This window comes from Sylvia atricapilla, chromosome Z (assembly GCF_009819655.1).
Source record: "Sylvia atricapilla isolate bSylAtr1 chromosome Z, bSylAtr1.pri, whole genome shotgun sequence".
In the NCBI taxonomy this organism is placed as follows: Eukaryota; Metazoa; Chordata; class Aves; order Passeriformes; family Sylviidae; genus Sylvia; species Sylvia atricapilla.
Window position 1 is genome coordinate 20,289,298 of NC_089174.1, and position 17,918 is coordinate 20,307,215.

Here is a 17,918-nt window from a genome sequence, read left to right on the forward strand (position 1 = left end):
AAGGGTGTAGTTTTCCTCTGAAGGTCCACTGGTGGTGAGATAGGTCCAGTCTTGCTCTGGGAATCTGTGGAAAACAGGATGCCTTGTGTATCTCGGTGTCCTGAGTTCCAGATTTTATCCAGGCAGGGATGCTGGGCCCCTCTCCCTGGGTGGAACATCTCACAACGGGATGATGTAATTTTATCAGAAATGCAGTGGGCCTTGATGGCCCATTAACAGAAGATATCCCCTGGAGGGAGGATGGGTCATGGAAGAGATAAAGAGCACTTCACCCCAAGGTTTTATCAGATGGCAGTAGAATACATACCTTTGGTTACATCTTGCATTACAACTTGAAAGAGGTGAATTAAGCTAAATAGGTTGGCTAAGCTGCTGGCAGCATTCTACATTCACTCAGACAAGGATCAAAAGAAAATATTCAGACATACAACTTGGCTGTAGTTACATCACTGTATGGAAGTAATCAAGCTGACCCTGAATTTGCTTCTTCCCTGATTGTTTGGGGGGTTTTATATTTGAGTGCGGGGGAGAATACTGGCAAGATGATATTGAAACATCTTACAGGTTCCTGAATTAATGTTTGGCATGGGGTTTGTCAAAGCCGTTTGATTCTCTCTCTGTATCTTTGTAACACTTACATATTTGCAGAAATTAGAGTTCCTACTGTAATGATATAAAGATTATTGAATACAAAGTTATTACTACTGCATGAGCTTCTTGTGAATTTAGCTGGTAATTCCCCTTGGTTTCATTCTGACAGTGCCAAAAATGCATAGAAGTTCATTGACATATAAATACATAAGAGCAATTTCTGCGTTATTTCACTGTGATGTTTAAATGTGCAAAATTTAACAGTTGTATTTGGCAAGGATATTGAACTTACTAGTTTTACCATTTTCTTTCTGCTCAGTATTTTCTTTCCACCCAAACTGATCGGGATACACAATACTAGGCAAAATGTAGGCTGAAGGCTGGGAACATTTCAGGTACTAAAGGCTGGCGTTGCAGACATCTCTGAATTAAGAGTCCTGAAGAGTATTCCGTGAGAGAGCTGGTAACCTGCAGCTGGCTAAGTAGTCGTTGCACTTTTCTGTGGCTGCCCTTTCTTGTGGGCCTTGAAACAATGACTTTCTCCCATTTTTTGTGTGGCATGACTAGGCATTGTTTCCTTCTGAAGCAACTTAACTCACAGCAACTCATTGTTAATGTCTTCTATGAAGATTATTCACAAGCAGGTGCCCAGCAGTTATTTAGACAGATAGATAAGAAGCCTGTTGGCAATTTATATCAGCTAGTTTAATAATTTATGCTAACTTGTAAACTTGTAACTATTCTGTGAAGCTGATAATTTCACATAGTAGTGTTTACCTGAAAAAAACATTCTTAGGTATTTTTTTTTTACTGTCCAAAGGTTGTAGCCTTTGGACAAAATTAATTTAATTTGGATAAATTTAGTAATAAGTAGAAGCAAACTTAATTCCTGTAATATATATTAAGAAATACTTCTGTTCTAAGACTGAATTCATGTACACATTGACTTTTTTCCTTCAAGTCAGAACAAAAAGGATCTGGTTTCTTTGAGGTTAAGAGTTCTTTAAAATCTTACATGAAATTACCATTCTTTTAAGAATTTATCCCAAGATCTTTAAAAGTTTGCTAAAACAGCAGACCACTAAAGACAGAAGAAAATTTATATCTGTAGTTCCATGCAGATAAACATTTCATCACTGTTACATTTATACGGTGGTCTTGTATTTCATCAAGCCATTAATGCATTTATCTATTATATATGTTTATTTAGGAAAAAACCCACCAAACAAAAAATGCACACAACATTTTTAAAACAAAATGTTGTGCCTTATTTTTGCATTCTACATAGTGGTTATTTTTCTGTCACTATGATTGTGGAGTGACAATTTGTTTTGTTAGGCACCTTACTGGGGCAGTGAAAGCCAAATAATATGTAACTTCAAATGTAAAGTTACTTTATACAACTATTTTATGTTAATAAGAGGTACAAATCAATAGAACAATAAATGGGAATGTAGTATATACAAGTAGATATCAAAGGTGATATTTCTCAAGTAGATTCTAAAGTTAAAAATATTGCTGTTGCTTGTTCCATTGTGTATCTCAGACTTTTGTCCATTTGCCATTAGACTCTTCCCGCTTTGTGGCAAGAAATGCATTCCTTTTTTCTGCTTCTGCAGTGTTTGGCATAAAGTCTGCTCCTGGTTGATGGAACTCCCCAGTTTCCCTGTAATAGAAAATATTAATTAGAAGAATGATCTGATGTTTAAATCTCTGGACTAAAATTGGAAAAGGCAGGTAGAATTCCTGTCCCTTCAGAGGACTCAGTCAGTAATACTGGCAAATCAAGCAGTATTTAATTGTTTTCATCTGCTCGAAATTTTTTCTTGTGTTTAGGCATATATAAAGATACTGAGATTCTCTTGATGCCCTTCATTGGATACATTGCTAGTTACACAGAAAGAAACTCAATTTATGGGAAGTTCTGGGGAGACCTGCATCTTTTGAGTGCTTAAAGGGGACCTGTAAGGAACTTTCTGGTAGGGAATAGTGATAAGTGAAGAGGTAATGGCTTTAAATTCATGGAGAGTTGATTCAGATTAGGTACAAGATAAAAATGTTCTACGTTGGGAGTGGTGAAACACTGGAAGAAGTTGCCAAGAGGCAGCAGGGGCCCCATCCGTGGAAACATCCAAGGTCAGACAGAGCTTTCAGCAAGATATTCCTGCCCTTGGCAGGGAGTTTGGAATAGATGATCTTCCAAGATGCCTTCCAATCCAGACTATTCTGTAATTCTATAAAATTCAAATAAATCATAATGACAATAAGAGACATATTTTGTCAGTCATGCATCATGTCACCATAGATATTCCCAGAATATTTTTTTATTATCTTTCTAACATTCAAAAATTTCTTGAATTTTTGAATGTTAGATGCAAATCCAGATGCAAAGGATAGGATAAATTATCTATTTGCATCTGTAGTGAAGCTTTTATGTGTTTTCTAATAATTTAATGTACAAAATCAAATTTATAGCTTAAAGTTGTAGCTTTCCATCTCTACTAAACGTTGATGCTTATGGTGCTTTTCCCACAGCTGCTTCTGATGTGTTTCAGTAATTAATATTTTGTGGTTATGTTTTCTTCTATATTTCTGAATTTTCTAGATAATGTATTTCTATTTCATGTGCATCTTTTGGCATTAGCACATTTTGAAAATTCATCCTGTTTCCATTTTCAGATTATAAATGTGTCAAGTAAGGTTAGTTATAATGCTGATCTTTACAGTGTCCACTAGATTGCTTATTTAGTATAGCACTGTAAATGTTAATCAGATAAAGGCATCAGAACTTTTTTCAACCATGTGTTTATTTTTTTAATCTCTCCCTGGCACCCCCCAAAAAAATACTGTTTAATTAGTTTGGTCTTCTTCCCACATTCAAAAGTCCAATAAACTGAATTTATTAAATTATCCAGCTCATGCACTTACTGTTTCACTTCCTGTGCTTCACTGTACAATTTGTGTGGAGTACATGTATCCTGTTACATTTGGAGTCTCTTAACATTCCCTTTTCTAACCACAGAATGGTTGCAGTGGGAAATGATAGCAAAATGCCTGTAAAAGATTGATTCAGAGATGTCTGTAAAATCCCAGGTAAACCGAAGAAGTAGTAGGTAGATTTTTTTTTTTTATACTTAGCCTGTTAAATGCTTTGAGGTTTGTAGGAGCAGAAAATCTCAGAGGTTGGACATAAGCAAAAAATTCCCAAATCAATATAGCAACTGAATATAATAGAAATCTGTGAGGGTCTCGTACCTTCAAAGACACTCTACAAATAAAAATATCTCTCAGATCTATGTAATGCAAGTAAAATTCTTAAATTTGAGCTAAAAGTGAAATAATTTGCTAAGATCTGCATAGAATATCAGTTTCAGAAACAGGAATGTTGTGCAAGTTAAGGGGAGCATTTTTTAATACCTAAATGTATGCTGTGTGACAACCTATTACATCCAAATGAGTATTCAATATTATTAAAACCCCAGCTATTCACTTATGTTTTGAATGCTTGCAATCATTCCTTTCATTACGAAGAACACTTGAATTACTTACTAATGCATTTAGTACCTGCTGCATGTACCTACTGAAGTAGGTTTGTTTTGTAGTCAGCAGTATTTGCGAAGAACTCTTCATTCTGTTACTCTGTACAGTAAGTAAAAAGAGTTGAACAAAATCAAACGTGAAAATCCATTCATTTCAGGCAAGAGTGGCCAGAATTCAACAAATAGAGAAGGACATTCTTCGTATACGTCAGCTCCTGCAATCACAAGCAGCTGAAGCAGAGGTTAGTGAGCAATAACTTGCCTTTTTTTTTTTTTTTTTTATGGTATGTATATTTTCTTTGAAAAACCCAAAATATTTGAATAAAGTGGTAGACAGGATTAGTCCGATCAGCTGTTGATGTCACAATTGATCAGATAGTCAATATTCTTACACTGTTACTTGCCCTGTTTCTAATGAACTGAGGATGGAATACTTGGATTAGTCCTCATACTTATGAAGTTTCAGTCAATAATCGTATATAAGTTGAAAGTTTAGCTTGAAATTTCAGTAAAAATGTCAATGTGCTTATAAAAGCTGAGTTCTGGTTTTAGAAATAATTAAAACAATCAGTCGTACATGCCTTTCTAATTATGAATCTCTGATAAGCACCTTCATGATTTGCTTGTCTTTTGAAAGAGATATGGTAAGATAAAATGTAAACAAAAGGATGAATTCAGCTTCTGTCAGACTGCATTATAGAAGCCTGGTATATTTCTGTTGTTTAGGTACAGGGTTCTGTATTAAGAAATGCAGGATGTTTCCTGTAAATTACAAGGTCCATAGCAGTAACTGCCATTAGCAAAAACTGCTCTCATGGAAATTCACTTAGAATGTCAACTCCATTTCTTGTACTGGTAAATTAAATTGTGTGCTTGACGTTAATATTTTATGACTTGTCTTCACCCAAAATAACTACAGAAAAAGCTCTGAGCATCATTTGGATCAGTAAAGGATGTATATTTTTCATTTTGTAAAATACTGTTTTCATAGTTCCAGGATTTGGGGGAAAATCAATTCTCATAATGCAGACCGTAATGAGTGAAATTAAAGTTGCCTGGTCTGTTGACATGAGTCAGTCCAGGTCTTTATGGATATTGACAAGATCTCCCTGAACCTTCTCTTTCTGCACCTGAACAGTCTCAGTTCTCTCAGCCTCTCTGTGTGGGAGAGATGCTCAGGACCCTTAAGGACTGCTGTAGCCTGCGCAGGAATTACTTCTGTGAATCCATTGTAAATCCAACTTCAGTGTGCTGGGCAGGATGCACAGCATCCTTTGGATGCTAAGTGGAGAGGAAGGGCCACCTCCCTGGCCCTGCTGACAATATGCCCCTTGCTGCAGCAGAGGATACTGTTGGATATTTTTGCCACAAGGCCTTTGAAAGGATGGCCCACCAGGACGTCCAGGTGCTTGCCTGCTGGACAGCCTGGAGTTGTTCTGTCACAGGTCCAGGACTTTGCACTCCCTTCCTTGAATAGCTTGAGGTTCCCCTCAGCCCATTCTTCCTACCCATCCAGGTCCCTCTGGAAGGCAGCTGAACCCTGTGCTGTATCACGTTCTCCAGCTTGGGGAGGGTTGCATATATCCCAGCATGCAGCTGTTGGACAGTATTGATTTCAGTATTAACTCTGGCTTGCCTCCAGGTGTACTTTGTGCTACTGTTTGCAACCTCCCTGATTCCCAACTACTCCAGCAGTTTTCAGTCCACATTCCTGTACCCTCACCTCCTGCTTGCTCCCCAAGCAGTGGTGCAGGGATGTACCAGAGAGCGGCACCTGGCTGTGCCCATTGCCCAGCACAGGCTTGGGAGCTTTCCCAGCAAGGCAACTTTGCTGCACCTTGTTCTTCCTTGTGTGCCTGTGCCCAAGGACATTGCTCTTATTTCAGCTGTGTGCATTACCCTTGTGTTCCCACCAGCTAGGGCTCCTGCCTTGCGAGCCCTGCCCTCTGTCCTGTAATTCCTGGTGTAAAGCCTGGTTGACCAGCCTCTCAGCAGATAGTTATGCCCTATATAGTAAGATAGATTCTCTCCCCAGAGTGTTTTTCTTTTAATCTGATAGAAAAAACCCAAAAAACAGTATTTTGAACTTACTGGTGCTCAGGGACTCAAACAGCATTGAGCTGCAACTACAGAAAAAAAATTTTTATGGTAGTTTTTCACTCCTTTTACCAAATTATTTAGCTGCCTCATACACTGATGTATTGAAATTTTCATGTGATGTGTCTTATCTGGAATATGTTTGGATATCTGGTTGCATAGTTACATGTTTTAGGACAGAGTTACCAGGGTGGTGATAGTGATAAAGGAGGCAGTCACTGCACACACACTAATTCATCTGCATGAACTTTTTTCTTGTGTTTAGGCATATATAAAGATACTGAGATTCTCTTGATGCCCTTCATTGGATACATTGCTAGTTACACAGAAAGAAACTCAATTTATGGGAAGTTCTGGGGAGACCTGCATCTTTTGAGTGCTTAAAGGGGACCTGTAAGGAACTTTCTGGTAGGGAATAGTGATAAGTGAAGAGGTAATGGCTTTAAATTCATGGAGAGTTGATTCAGATTAGGTACAAGATAAAAATGTTCTACGTTGGGAGTGGTGAAACACTGGAAGAAGTTGCCAAGAGGCAGCAGGGGCCCCATCCGTGGAAACATCCAAGGTCAGACAGAGCTTTCAGCAAGATATTCCTGCCCTTGGCAGGGAGTTTGGAATAGATGATCTTCCAAGATGCCTTCCAATCCAGACTATTCTGTAATTCTATAAAATTCAAATAAATCATAATGACAATAAGAGACATATTTTGTCAGTCATGCATCATGTCACCATAGATATTCCCAGAATATTTTTTTATTATCTTTCTAACATTCAAAAATTTCTTGAATTTTTGAATGTTAGATGCAAATCCAGATGCAAAGGATAGGATAAATTATCTATTTGCATCTGTAGTGAAGCTTTTATGTGTTTTCTAATAATTTAATGTACAAAATCAAATTTATAGCTTAAAGTTGTAGCTTTCCATCTCTACTAAACGTTGATGCTTATGGTGCTTTTCCCACAGCTGCTTCTGATGTGTTTCAGTAATTCACTAATATTTTATAGTGTGTTTTAATAATTTCCAAGTGATTATCATCTCCTACAGGGAACAGCTAGATCTAATTCTGAAATTGTCTGGTGGTGCAGTCACACTGCAAAGTCCATATAACTGAAAAATACAAACATGAGACATTTTTATATTTTTATCCTGTGCCTGATACTGTTACTGAACAAGTATATTTCTTTAAGAAGAAGTCTAGCAGCGGTGGGAAAATGCTGGAAATTTTTTACAACCTTAGCACAATAGTGTTTGATCCCTATATTTGTGGTTAATGCTTAGTTTTGTACCATACAGTGCTTTGTACAAATGTCAGGGATTAGACCAGCCTTGTATTAAATCCCTACATCTGTGACTGATAAGTTGTGTTCCAACCAATGCTTCTTTATTTACTTATGTCAGTAATTAATATGTACTAGCTGATATCTTAGTTTTGAGAACAAGGATTGTGTGTGACAACAGATAATGATAAGAGGAGTACCTTGTGGCCTGATCACATATTTGAGATACTCTCAAGGAAAAAAGATTGATCAGAAGATCTGAACCATATCCAAATAAGTCCATGGAAAAAATCAGCATATATGCATGTATTCAGGAAATGTGATAAATATGTATTCGTTTCAGGAATATAGGCTTGTCTGTTAGCCTGTTCCTGATCATGCTTTGAGGAGAATTGCCCATGCATTCAGCACTGGTAATAAAAAAACGTTGGCTTTCTATACCTGGTAAATTGGTTGGAGAGTTTATTTCCTGGTTTTCGGTGCCAGTAACCAAATTGAGTGTGCTCTTTACGTTACAAAGATCGGTAACAACAGTAATAAATATCACAGCTTGTCTGCTGATACAGTTGGTGCTGTGGTGATACCAGTCACTATGGAATCCAAGTGCAATATATCTTGAAGAGTAAGACCAAATAAAATGCTATAACATAGAACCAGCTTTTGGAAATCATTGAGCAGAGAAAATTCTCACACACGTTTTATTGCATTTTTAAGATTGCTAAGTCCCGTGGATGATTCTATCAAAAATTGAAGTCATTTGCCTGCAAATGGTGATATCTTCATCCACTGTAGGATTAGACATCTCCAAAAACAATTTTCAGCTATGGGGTACAATATGAAACTATTTATAGGAAAAAGGAAATTTTTGGCAGTAGCGGTACAGACCATTCTTTTGTAATATCTGTAACTTGAAATGTGGAATATTTCCATGAGGCAGTGTTGCTGTAGATAAAATGTGAAGGATTTTTTCTTCCTGAGGTTAATGCTCAGCAGGTTTTAAACTGTGATGGACAGGAACGTTCTCAAGGATTAACTCATGAGACTTCCTTTCGTCTTCAAACCAACTGTAGCAAAATTATTTTTTACTGTTTCTTAGTTTCATTTGTTGCATTTTTAATTTACTTATATATGTCTTACTTGTGTGTATATCTCATTTAATATGGAGTAATGACAATTCCTAATGAATATATAAGTGTCTGCTTTGGAACTCAGGTATTGACAATATGTAAGGTAAAATTATTTGTAATTTGCTTTCTTAGCAGAAATAGTCAAAGTCTACTATGCTAGCTAGAGTTTATTATTTTCTGCTAATAAATACATGGAAATTAGTAATTGATAATGAAAATTCTTGCTGACTTCAGAAGCGCTTAAAAAATGGTGGCAAGTGTCATGGAAGGAACAGGCCCATGTCCCTGTAATTGGCACATGCAGTCTCCCATAATTTTGCTGCAAGAGCAAACAAGTGAACTCTGTCAAACTGACTTTCATGGTCTAATGCCAAGATTCAGCAAATGACAGAGGCTACAAACCCATCTTAGGCCTCTTCAAAAGTAGTGCCTCAAAACAGGTGGTGCAGTTTAACCCAGGGGATGTGAGTGGCATTTTCCGGCAGCTGTGCCTCATGTAGGACTTACAGAGCCTGCTGCTGTTAACATGTTCTGGTTCTTTGCTGTTGTGATTGGTAGCATCTGTATTTTCTTCCACGGGTTCTGTGTTCAGTGTTGAAAAGCACCATGAAGAGGGCACATACTTTCAGTGGTTATATTGCCTTTCTAACCATTAATTTGTAGTCTCAGATGAATATTTATTTACAGTAGTACTGTGTATCTTTTAAAAATTTGTATTATCCATGTGCATGGATATGTGCTATTTTCATATATAATAAATATGTTTAATCATGTGTATATATATAATAAATATTTATATAAATACACAGTTTTCAAGTAATAACCTGGTTTTTGCTGCCTGTGTTGTTATTACCTCTTTTTTGCCAGTCTGCATGAAGAGGACAACTCACTTCAAATTTACTTCAGTGATTGAAGTGGTAGGGAGTCTTCACTGAGAACTCGCAGATTTGATATTCAAGTCCCGCTGATAACTCATGTGACAGTAATGGGTTTGCACATTGAGAGCACATTCTGCATTTCAAATCAGATAAGCCCTGCTAGTAACTGTTAAAAACTGCCTTGCAAATTAATTTGTGTTTAGAGTTGACTACTTCCTGTATTGGCATATTCTTGAGAGTGCTTGGGGGGCATAGGAAGGCATCTCATTCATAAATAACAGTTAGCAAGCAAATATATGTTAATAGGAGCAGAAAGTGTTAAAGGAGAGCAGAAACTTTTCTTGTTAGGGAATGAAATGTCTCTGTTTCTGTGCTTTGGATGCAGCAGAACTATTTAATAGGTACACCCCATTTTCACCATCTTGCCCCAATCCCACTAGTATTCTTGGAAGAGGAGGTGGGTCCCCTCAGGTGACCCAGTGGGTCAGCACCCTGCTAGTGGACTATTCAGATCTTTATCTGTAGGCATGTTCAGTACTGCTTTCTTCATAGGATTCAAAAGGTCATTTAGTGACTGGAAAATTCTGTCTTGAATTACACTGGAGGCTTAGATGTAGATTTTGTCAAACTCATAATTACACTTTATTGAAGATTAAATGTGTTGTGAGGCAGGAGGAATTCAGCGTTATACTGAATTTACCTCCTATACAGCAAGGCCTGATCTTGATTGGGTGCCCCACTCTTATACTGGGAATCAAAGTTTCTTCAGTTACTGTATGTATCAATAGCAGTTTCGTTTCATACACAGTGAAGGTGAAAATTTGAGATCAGATTTTAAAAAGTAGTAACACTGTGTGTCCTGAAATACTTGGAGATTTGCTTTGTGGCTTGTGGCCTGTGGCTGACTCATTTTCCATAAGTGAAGATACAATGTCAAGGAATTTGTTACAAATAGTTGTTTCCAATTTTCTCATATTACTAGTTTCTGTAATATCCTGCATTTTTGACATACCTCATTCCTTTAGTTAAACTATATTTACACCTTAATTTATCCCTAAATTATCACTTCACATGCTGATTACTGGTTTCTGAAATTCTACTCAATGTTTAGTGAGATTCTTCTGTCTTAAATGAACAAAACTGAGTTATTTATGCCAGTGATACTGTGTGAACACTGAGAGTATCCAAAGATGTTTCAGGGTGTGTACATTGAAGAGAGGTATTGAAAAAGTCAGAGATAAATATCCTTAAATCAAGATGAGGCAGACTCGGCTATCCTAGGTCTGCATCTCAAGAACATTTCAGAGCCACATAGAAACTGCATGACATACACCATATGTGGCTAAAAAATTAATTAAGATTGTCTGTTAGGTAGTAGCCTCTCAGTCTGTGAAATGAAGCTTGGCAACAAAAACAATACTTAAAAAAATTTTGCTTTCAACTCTGGACTTCAGCCATTTCCATGGGTTATTCATGTCTTTCTGAAAATCCGAAATGTATTAAACACACTAATAGACGACATTTGATACTTCACATATTTCATAACTGCTCATTTAAATGTCTGTCAGTAGCAGGGAGACCAGTTTAATTTTTATGTAGATGTATAAAAATCTGTTTTCCTAAAGGAACTGAAACCTGTCTGTACTAGCTTGCGACGTCAGTTAAATTTATTTTGACAAAATTTTAGATGGATCAGTGTCAGGCTATATTAATTTCATTTCTGTTAAACTGGTAATTCCTGTACTGTTTGGACATTTAGAAGGATTCTTATAGTACAGATATCCCCCTGTTCAAGCAGAAATTATTAATCTTTGAATGTGAAGCTTAATTGAACAGTGCTGGCTGTGGTCCCCAGTAAAAGCAGGGGTCACGTGGCTGAGCAGAGCAGACAGTTGTTTGCTCCAATTCTGTTACATTTCTGATAGGGATATGAGCACAGCTGGTGGAAAACGATGCTGCTGTGTGTCACAGAAGATCCTTTGTCTTGCAGGGCTGTAATTCTCAGAGGAAATGCTTCTCTTTCATCTTGCGGTTTTTTGAAGGCACTCAGTCGTGGCTGTTAATTCTTGAGGCTCAGCGTTATGAAATACAAAGTGCTGCTCAGTGGCTTCCTGAGGATGCAGTATTGATGCACTCACAGCCGAGAATGCTTTGAATGGTAAATTGTACCTCATTTCTGTTTGTAATTTCATAAACTCTTGTATTAACAGAGAGCACCTCAAAGCAAGCATGAGACAGGTTCGCATGATACAGAGAGGCAGAATGAAGGTCAAGGAGCAGCAGAAATCAGTATGGCAACCAGCAGTACTGGTCAGGTAAATGGAGTATTTTGCTTGTTTTAATAAAATTAAATACCTGAGGCATATGATGCTTACATGTGTGTATTTAATTTACTGTGCTTGCATGCCCATTTGTTTTAAAAAATGTATGTTTTTCTTTTTTCCATCTATATCTGAGAAATTTTTTGTATTTACTGGAAGGAAGTATTTCAGTAAAGAGAAGTATAAATACTCAGTAATGCAGGGAACATTTTTCTTTTGTTTAAATGATTAATGAGCCTAATAGTGTGAAAGAAATAGCAAGAATGACTACAGAAAATGTATTTCATTGTAGCTGAATTGTAATATAAGAAGGGTTAGTAAATTATGGAAAATTGTTCATAAAATTTCATTTTAGAAGTTACCAATTGATAATATATTGGTGATTTTTTTAAAAAAAAGTAAATTACAGGTTTATCATTAATGTTTCTTTAATACTGTATTATCTAAAGCTTTGAAACTGAAGTATTAATGAGGTAATTTGAAAGCTGGCTGAAGAGTTATTTAAATGCTTCTAAATAATTTTTCATGGCTGTTCCTCCTTTTATTACTGAAATACATTAGTGGGATATTTTGAAGTATATATTAAATTCTTTACTTGTCTTATAAAACCAATATTTATCAATATTTGTTACTTCTCTCTTTGGCTAAAAGTACTTTTATTTATTTACCATGATTATTGCCTTCATGATTTCCAACTGTAGCTTAGACATTCCCACTAGTAAGTTGGGTTTTTAAAACTTCACACTACAGATTTAATAGCTGAATTCATATACAGGATATTTTTTGTTACTCCAGGGAAGTAGAATTATTTAAATGTTTCTAAAAGTGTCTTGTAGAAGATTTATCAGAAAGAATTGTGGTTTGGCTAGAATATTTCACTTGATTACGTATTAAGTGCAGCCCATAATTTTGCTTTTGAAATACATTTGATCACCATTTGGAATTAAATTTTATCATCCATATCTTATTGGGATTCTGAGTCTTAATTCTTATGACAACTTTGTGGTTGGGGAAGAAAATAGTTCACTGCTGCTTTGGGGCTTAAACCTTAATGTATTTAAATAATTGATGCATTGTTGCTCTATCATCCAGCTTCAGAGAATGAATTAGGAGTTTTTCCTGGACAATGTATTTTACAGGGAAGGAAGGAAGAAGGGATTGTCATGTCCTGGCAGACTTACGCAAATGGATGATCCACTCATAATTCAGTTGAGGCCTTAATGTTGAGGATTTGTGCAGTTTTGACCTTTGTGTTGTAAAAATGTATAAAATATGGATATTCCTTCCTCCTGGTGGGGGATAGAGCCAGGGCATTGTATATGTGTTAAAACAATCATCTGGGGATTATTTGCTTTCAGTGCAAGTCCAGACAGAGAAGGTTTAATGGATTTGGCATAATGTTTATTTCTGATAAACCAGCTCAGTATACTTAGAGTAATCACCATTCAGTGGAGTGAAAAAAAAAAGTTTTCACCAAATTATCTGGTTCTACTTGATTTTGTAGTCAGTGTTAATCAAATCCAGAATTTTTCACTAATTAAATGGGTTCTTTTCAGCACCATCTTTCAGCTGTCTTTTCCATTGCACTCACTATTCTCTCACTGAAGTAAAATTTTCTTTGTAACTTTGTTTTGCAAGTTCTATAAAGGAATTTGTTGAGATGGACAATATGTCAACATTTCTTCTTAAGAAAATACATCACAAAAATACATCACAAAGCGGGAAATTACTCAACTGGCATGGTAAATAGCAGGGTAAAACAGTGAAGGACAGTGAAGTATAAAAGGCAGAAACAAGATGAAGTAGACAGGAAAAGATTTTGAAGGAAGAGGTCCTACACAGGAAGGGTTCACATAACACTTCCTTGTAATTTCCCATTTCCTTGGATGAATGGCTGCTTACGTGACATTAGTTCCGTCTTTACAAGCATGTGAGAAATGCAGTTACACTTCAGCTGAGCAGCCTGGCGTCCCCCAAGTAGCAGAACCACAGGATGGCTCTGAAGGAATTGGTTACCTGAACTGAGGTTGATAGTGTTTATGGGAAACAATAGGAAAACTTTGCTATTTCCATTTACACTGTGGTGAATTTTAATAGATAGTGCCCCAGACTTAGGTCATTTTTACCTTCTTGGATGAAACAATCACACTGAGCTTAATAATGGATAATTTTGGTACACAAAATCTGCTGAATCTGTAATCCTCTGAATGTAGTTTGAGGAGCTACGGAGGAATTGCATGGTATAATTCATTCCCATATTCTTAGCACTGAACATTATTTAAGTAAATAATGGAGACAATGTAGTATGATTTTCTTCATAAGCTTTTAGGTTTTTTTCCCCTGTAGTTAATAGAGAAAATAAGGATTTGTTTACATAGGAAATATAGATTGGGATAAATAGTGCCAATATAAATAACTCCAGTTACACTCTTGTAGCATAAAATACTTCTGCTGGAACATGTACCAAACTTTCTGAATTCAAATGCAAGAGTGAAATGAGTATAAGGTTAATGTGTTTAAATATTCCAGTATAACTAGATTTTTTCTGTCTGTACAAACACTTCATTAAGTTATTCGTACCTTGTACTTACAGTCTCTTTCAACTTCACATTTAAGATGTTGAACTGTATGAGCTGAGAAATTCCTCTTTCTTTATGGTGCACATAGAAGAAAGAGACATTATTTCAAAGTGTCTTCCATGGAGTTTTTCTTTGGTGTGTTACATACGTTTACTTAAAAAAATTAATTGATCCATAGTTTGTTTGTTTGAAATCCATAGATAGTTTGAGATCTGTAGATAGTTCAAAAATATTTTGCAAATTAGGTAATAATTCCATTAACAGATTTTAGCTTTTTAGAAGATAAAAAAAACCAACTAGTGACTACCTCAGGAAAACAGTTATTGATACTAAGGGTTCTCTAAACAAATATATTTTTTAATTTCCCAAAGCAAATGGGAAGGAAGCGACATTGATAGTAAGGGAAACTTCACAGATAGAAAGAAAGCAACAGCAAATAAAAAATTGAAGAATACGAGTGGATAAAACATGGCAGGAGAAGAAAAAATATAAATAAATGAAATTAATTAAAAGAGGACAAAGATGCTAATAACTGAGTCTTGCTAATACAAGTGGGACCATACCTAGATTTTAGAAAAATTACATCCAGTAGTGTCAACATTATTTCACAGTTTTCACTAAAAAATCTACGCAATCACTTAAAATTTGATTTTGAAATGGGCAAATTCAAGTAGAGTTATTCATTGCTGAGATCAGTCTCCTGTTACTGGTGGGCTCTTGGATACCTATTCCAGTGAGCTACAAAACCTGACATAAAAGTGGAGGCTTTTTTTTTCTCTCTGTTGAAATTATTACTCAGTTTGTTCCAGAATCCACTTCTTGGTGAAAATAGTAACTGTAAATCTATTCAGTTGAAAATACAGTTCTATTGAGACTGAATATCAGGAAAAGGGGTTAATAAAACCAGGTTTAACAGTGACCTCTTAAGTTGTGTCAGGGCAGAGAGGACCTAACAGAAACAGGTAGGCAATTCATTGCTGTCAGCACAACTGCATCATCCAGTGCTGGAACTGAATTAGCCAATGTTGTTCTTTCTCTCAGACTTTGTTTTATATGAGTTGTTGTTTAAATCTGTAGGGTTCTGCTGCTCGAGTGGACCATGAGACAGCCAGTGTTATGAGCTGTAGTAGTAACTATTCTGTTCCTCGCAGACTGACAAGTCATCTGGGTACCAAGGTAACCGAAGATTACAAACCACAGGTCGCTAATGCTACATTTATACTAATATAATAACCTCATTGTTTCTGCCAGTAATACTAATATTATCTGAACAGTCTTGTCCATGCATAGTATTTTCATTAAGTTAAAATTTTAGTATATTTTTTCAACTTTGAAAATATATGCACAGAAATCTTTCTTTTTTAACTTGATGATGAGTTAAGAGTTGCTACAGTAAGGAGCAAGCAATTCCTAAAAGTTACTGGAATATCTAAAAACCTTGTGATGTTGTTTTATAATCAGTGATGAAAATTAACCATTTTAGGAGCACTTCTTTGAATACTTTTGCAGAATCTAAATCCACAAAACAGACACAGTTGCCAAGAAATTAAAAAGAGAAAAAAAATTATGTAAGCCCTTCAGAGCATCTGCAAATAGAAGACTGCACTCAAAAATACATATGCGGCATGAAAAAAGAGCGGGGGAAAAAAGGGGCAAATTGATGAGCCACTGGAGCTCATACTGCCTCTGGAATCAGCAGCAGTATGGATACTGGGTGCTGTGCTGAACACAGTCCTCTGGGAAGTTTGACCTATTAATTTTGCATTGTGTTAATGATTTTGGGCCTTAAGACAGTGTTACAATGTTGTCATTTCAGTCCCCATGCTGTATGCACATCCTCAATGGAGGTAACATCAGCTGTCTGCTAGTTTTCACTGCAAACTGTAGAACTCCACAAAGTTACAAACAGTGGGAAGGCCTTGAAGGCAGGACCAGGAGTGAGTGTGGAAGGATACAGGCAAAGACACAGGTTGAACTGAATGTGCTCTGGGGTAGGAAGTTATTAATATCAATGCCCAAAAAGGGAAAACGGTAGAGATTCTAAATGGAGATGTGCATTTACAGGTGCAAAAAGAGATGAGTCTGTGGGCAGTGTGTGTTAAAAAGAAACAAATAGATTTTTTTGTTTTTCCAATAATACATGAGCTGCAGCTGGGAGGCCTGATTTGGTGGGTTCTTCAGCTTTATTCTCTAGCAAAAACTTTACCTTCCAAATCCAAGTTGCACTGGATTATAGCTGTCAGCTGAAACATCTGCAAAAAGATATGCATAAAGCAAATTAAATTCACTCTCCTTTAAGAATCAAAGGGTTTGTTTAAATGCTACTTTTGGGGTTTTCCAGATGAGGAAGACAGGATCTCCGAACTGGGATGCTTGACTGTCACAGAAGTGGCTCCTATTTCAGTGGATTTTGCTTATGTGACCATACAGTTTCACAGACTCTTAAAATCCGTATTGTCTCAGCAGTCCTGTAGTGTTTAGAGAAGTTTATGTTACCAGACTCGCTGTTTAGTCTGCCTGCTCTTGTTCATTTTTTTAAAAAACTCAGTATTATGTATTAATCTTCAGGCACATTGGAATTGTCATTGAAGATGCCAAATAAAATCATTCGTTGATAGGGTAACCAGTGTAAATATCTAATTATTAGTAGGAAGATTTGTCTAATGGTCCAAAGTCTTATTTCTTCCTTAAATACTATATTCTAGAGAAACACACATGCTCCTACTTTCTAATTCCCTTTGATAGTTTATTTATGTTGTGCTTTGATTTTGAATGTTCCTGTTTATCTTGGCTTTAGGAGTTTGGAGTTTTTAGATAGTATCTGAAATCATTCTCTACATCCTGTTACTCTGCTAAAAGTTGACTAGAAGAATCAAATGCATTTCTTAATTGAAAGCTGTTACTGAAGAGAGGGAGTACAAACCAAATAGTGCCTTGACCACAATATTAAACAAAAGCCAAGGGAATCACTCAAAAAGCACTATTTTTAATAATAAAAAAAAGGTTTACTCCAAGTTAAATGTGTAGTGCTGGGTTTTCATACCATGAGTTAATTTGACAAATGCTCAGTATTTTATATGTACTAAATAAACATTTGCTTGCTTTACTGTTTTTATCCCTGTGAACTCGAAAAAGTGTTAATTTAAGTCTTTAGTTTTGCATTTGCTCTAAATAATCTTGTCCATATAAAAGTCAGTCATCATAACAGAAAAAATATTGGCTAATTTGAGGTATTTTAAAGGGAAACTTTAAAATACATGGATTGTCAGTGTTTTTTCAGCATGATGTAGACTATATTTAAAAAAGTGTCATTAACTCACACAGGTCATAGCTTTTTAAAGACAGATTTCATTTTGAAGGTATTTTGGTTTCCCAAAATGAAACACTTTGTACATTTATTAAATCTTTTTGTACAATTGAAATCTGCAACTCTTTGCTATCATTTTTGCAGATTAATACAGTTACACATAGCTATCCCCCACTTCCAGCCATTTAACCACTAAGTGGA

General features: G+C 36.1%; 1 protein-coding gene across 4 annotated transcripts in view; it reads left to right on the top strand.

Annotated features, from left to right (window-relative positions):
• APC (APC regulator of WNT signaling pathway) overlaps nucleotides 1–17,918 on the top strand; it is a 174,710-nt gene that overhangs the window by 63,966 nt on the left and 92,826 nt on the right. For 3 of the 4 annotated variants that reach the window (XR_010745787.1, XM_066339106.1, XM_066339107.1), the window contains exons 7-9: nucleotides 4,289–4,372; nucleotides 11,721–11,825; nucleotides 15,488–15,586. Coding sequence is in view for 3 of the 4 variants with exons in the window: in XM_066339106.1 (XP_066195203.1) it covers nucleotides 4,289–4,372; nucleotides 11,721–11,825; nucleotides 15,488–15,586 (288 nt within the window). In the remaining variant the exon portion in view is untranslated. The remainder of the gene's footprint in view (nucleotides 1–4,288; nucleotides 4,373–11,720; nucleotides 11,826–15,487; nucleotides 15,587–17,918) is intronic. The other variant, XM_066339108.1, reaches the window with a different exon arrangement.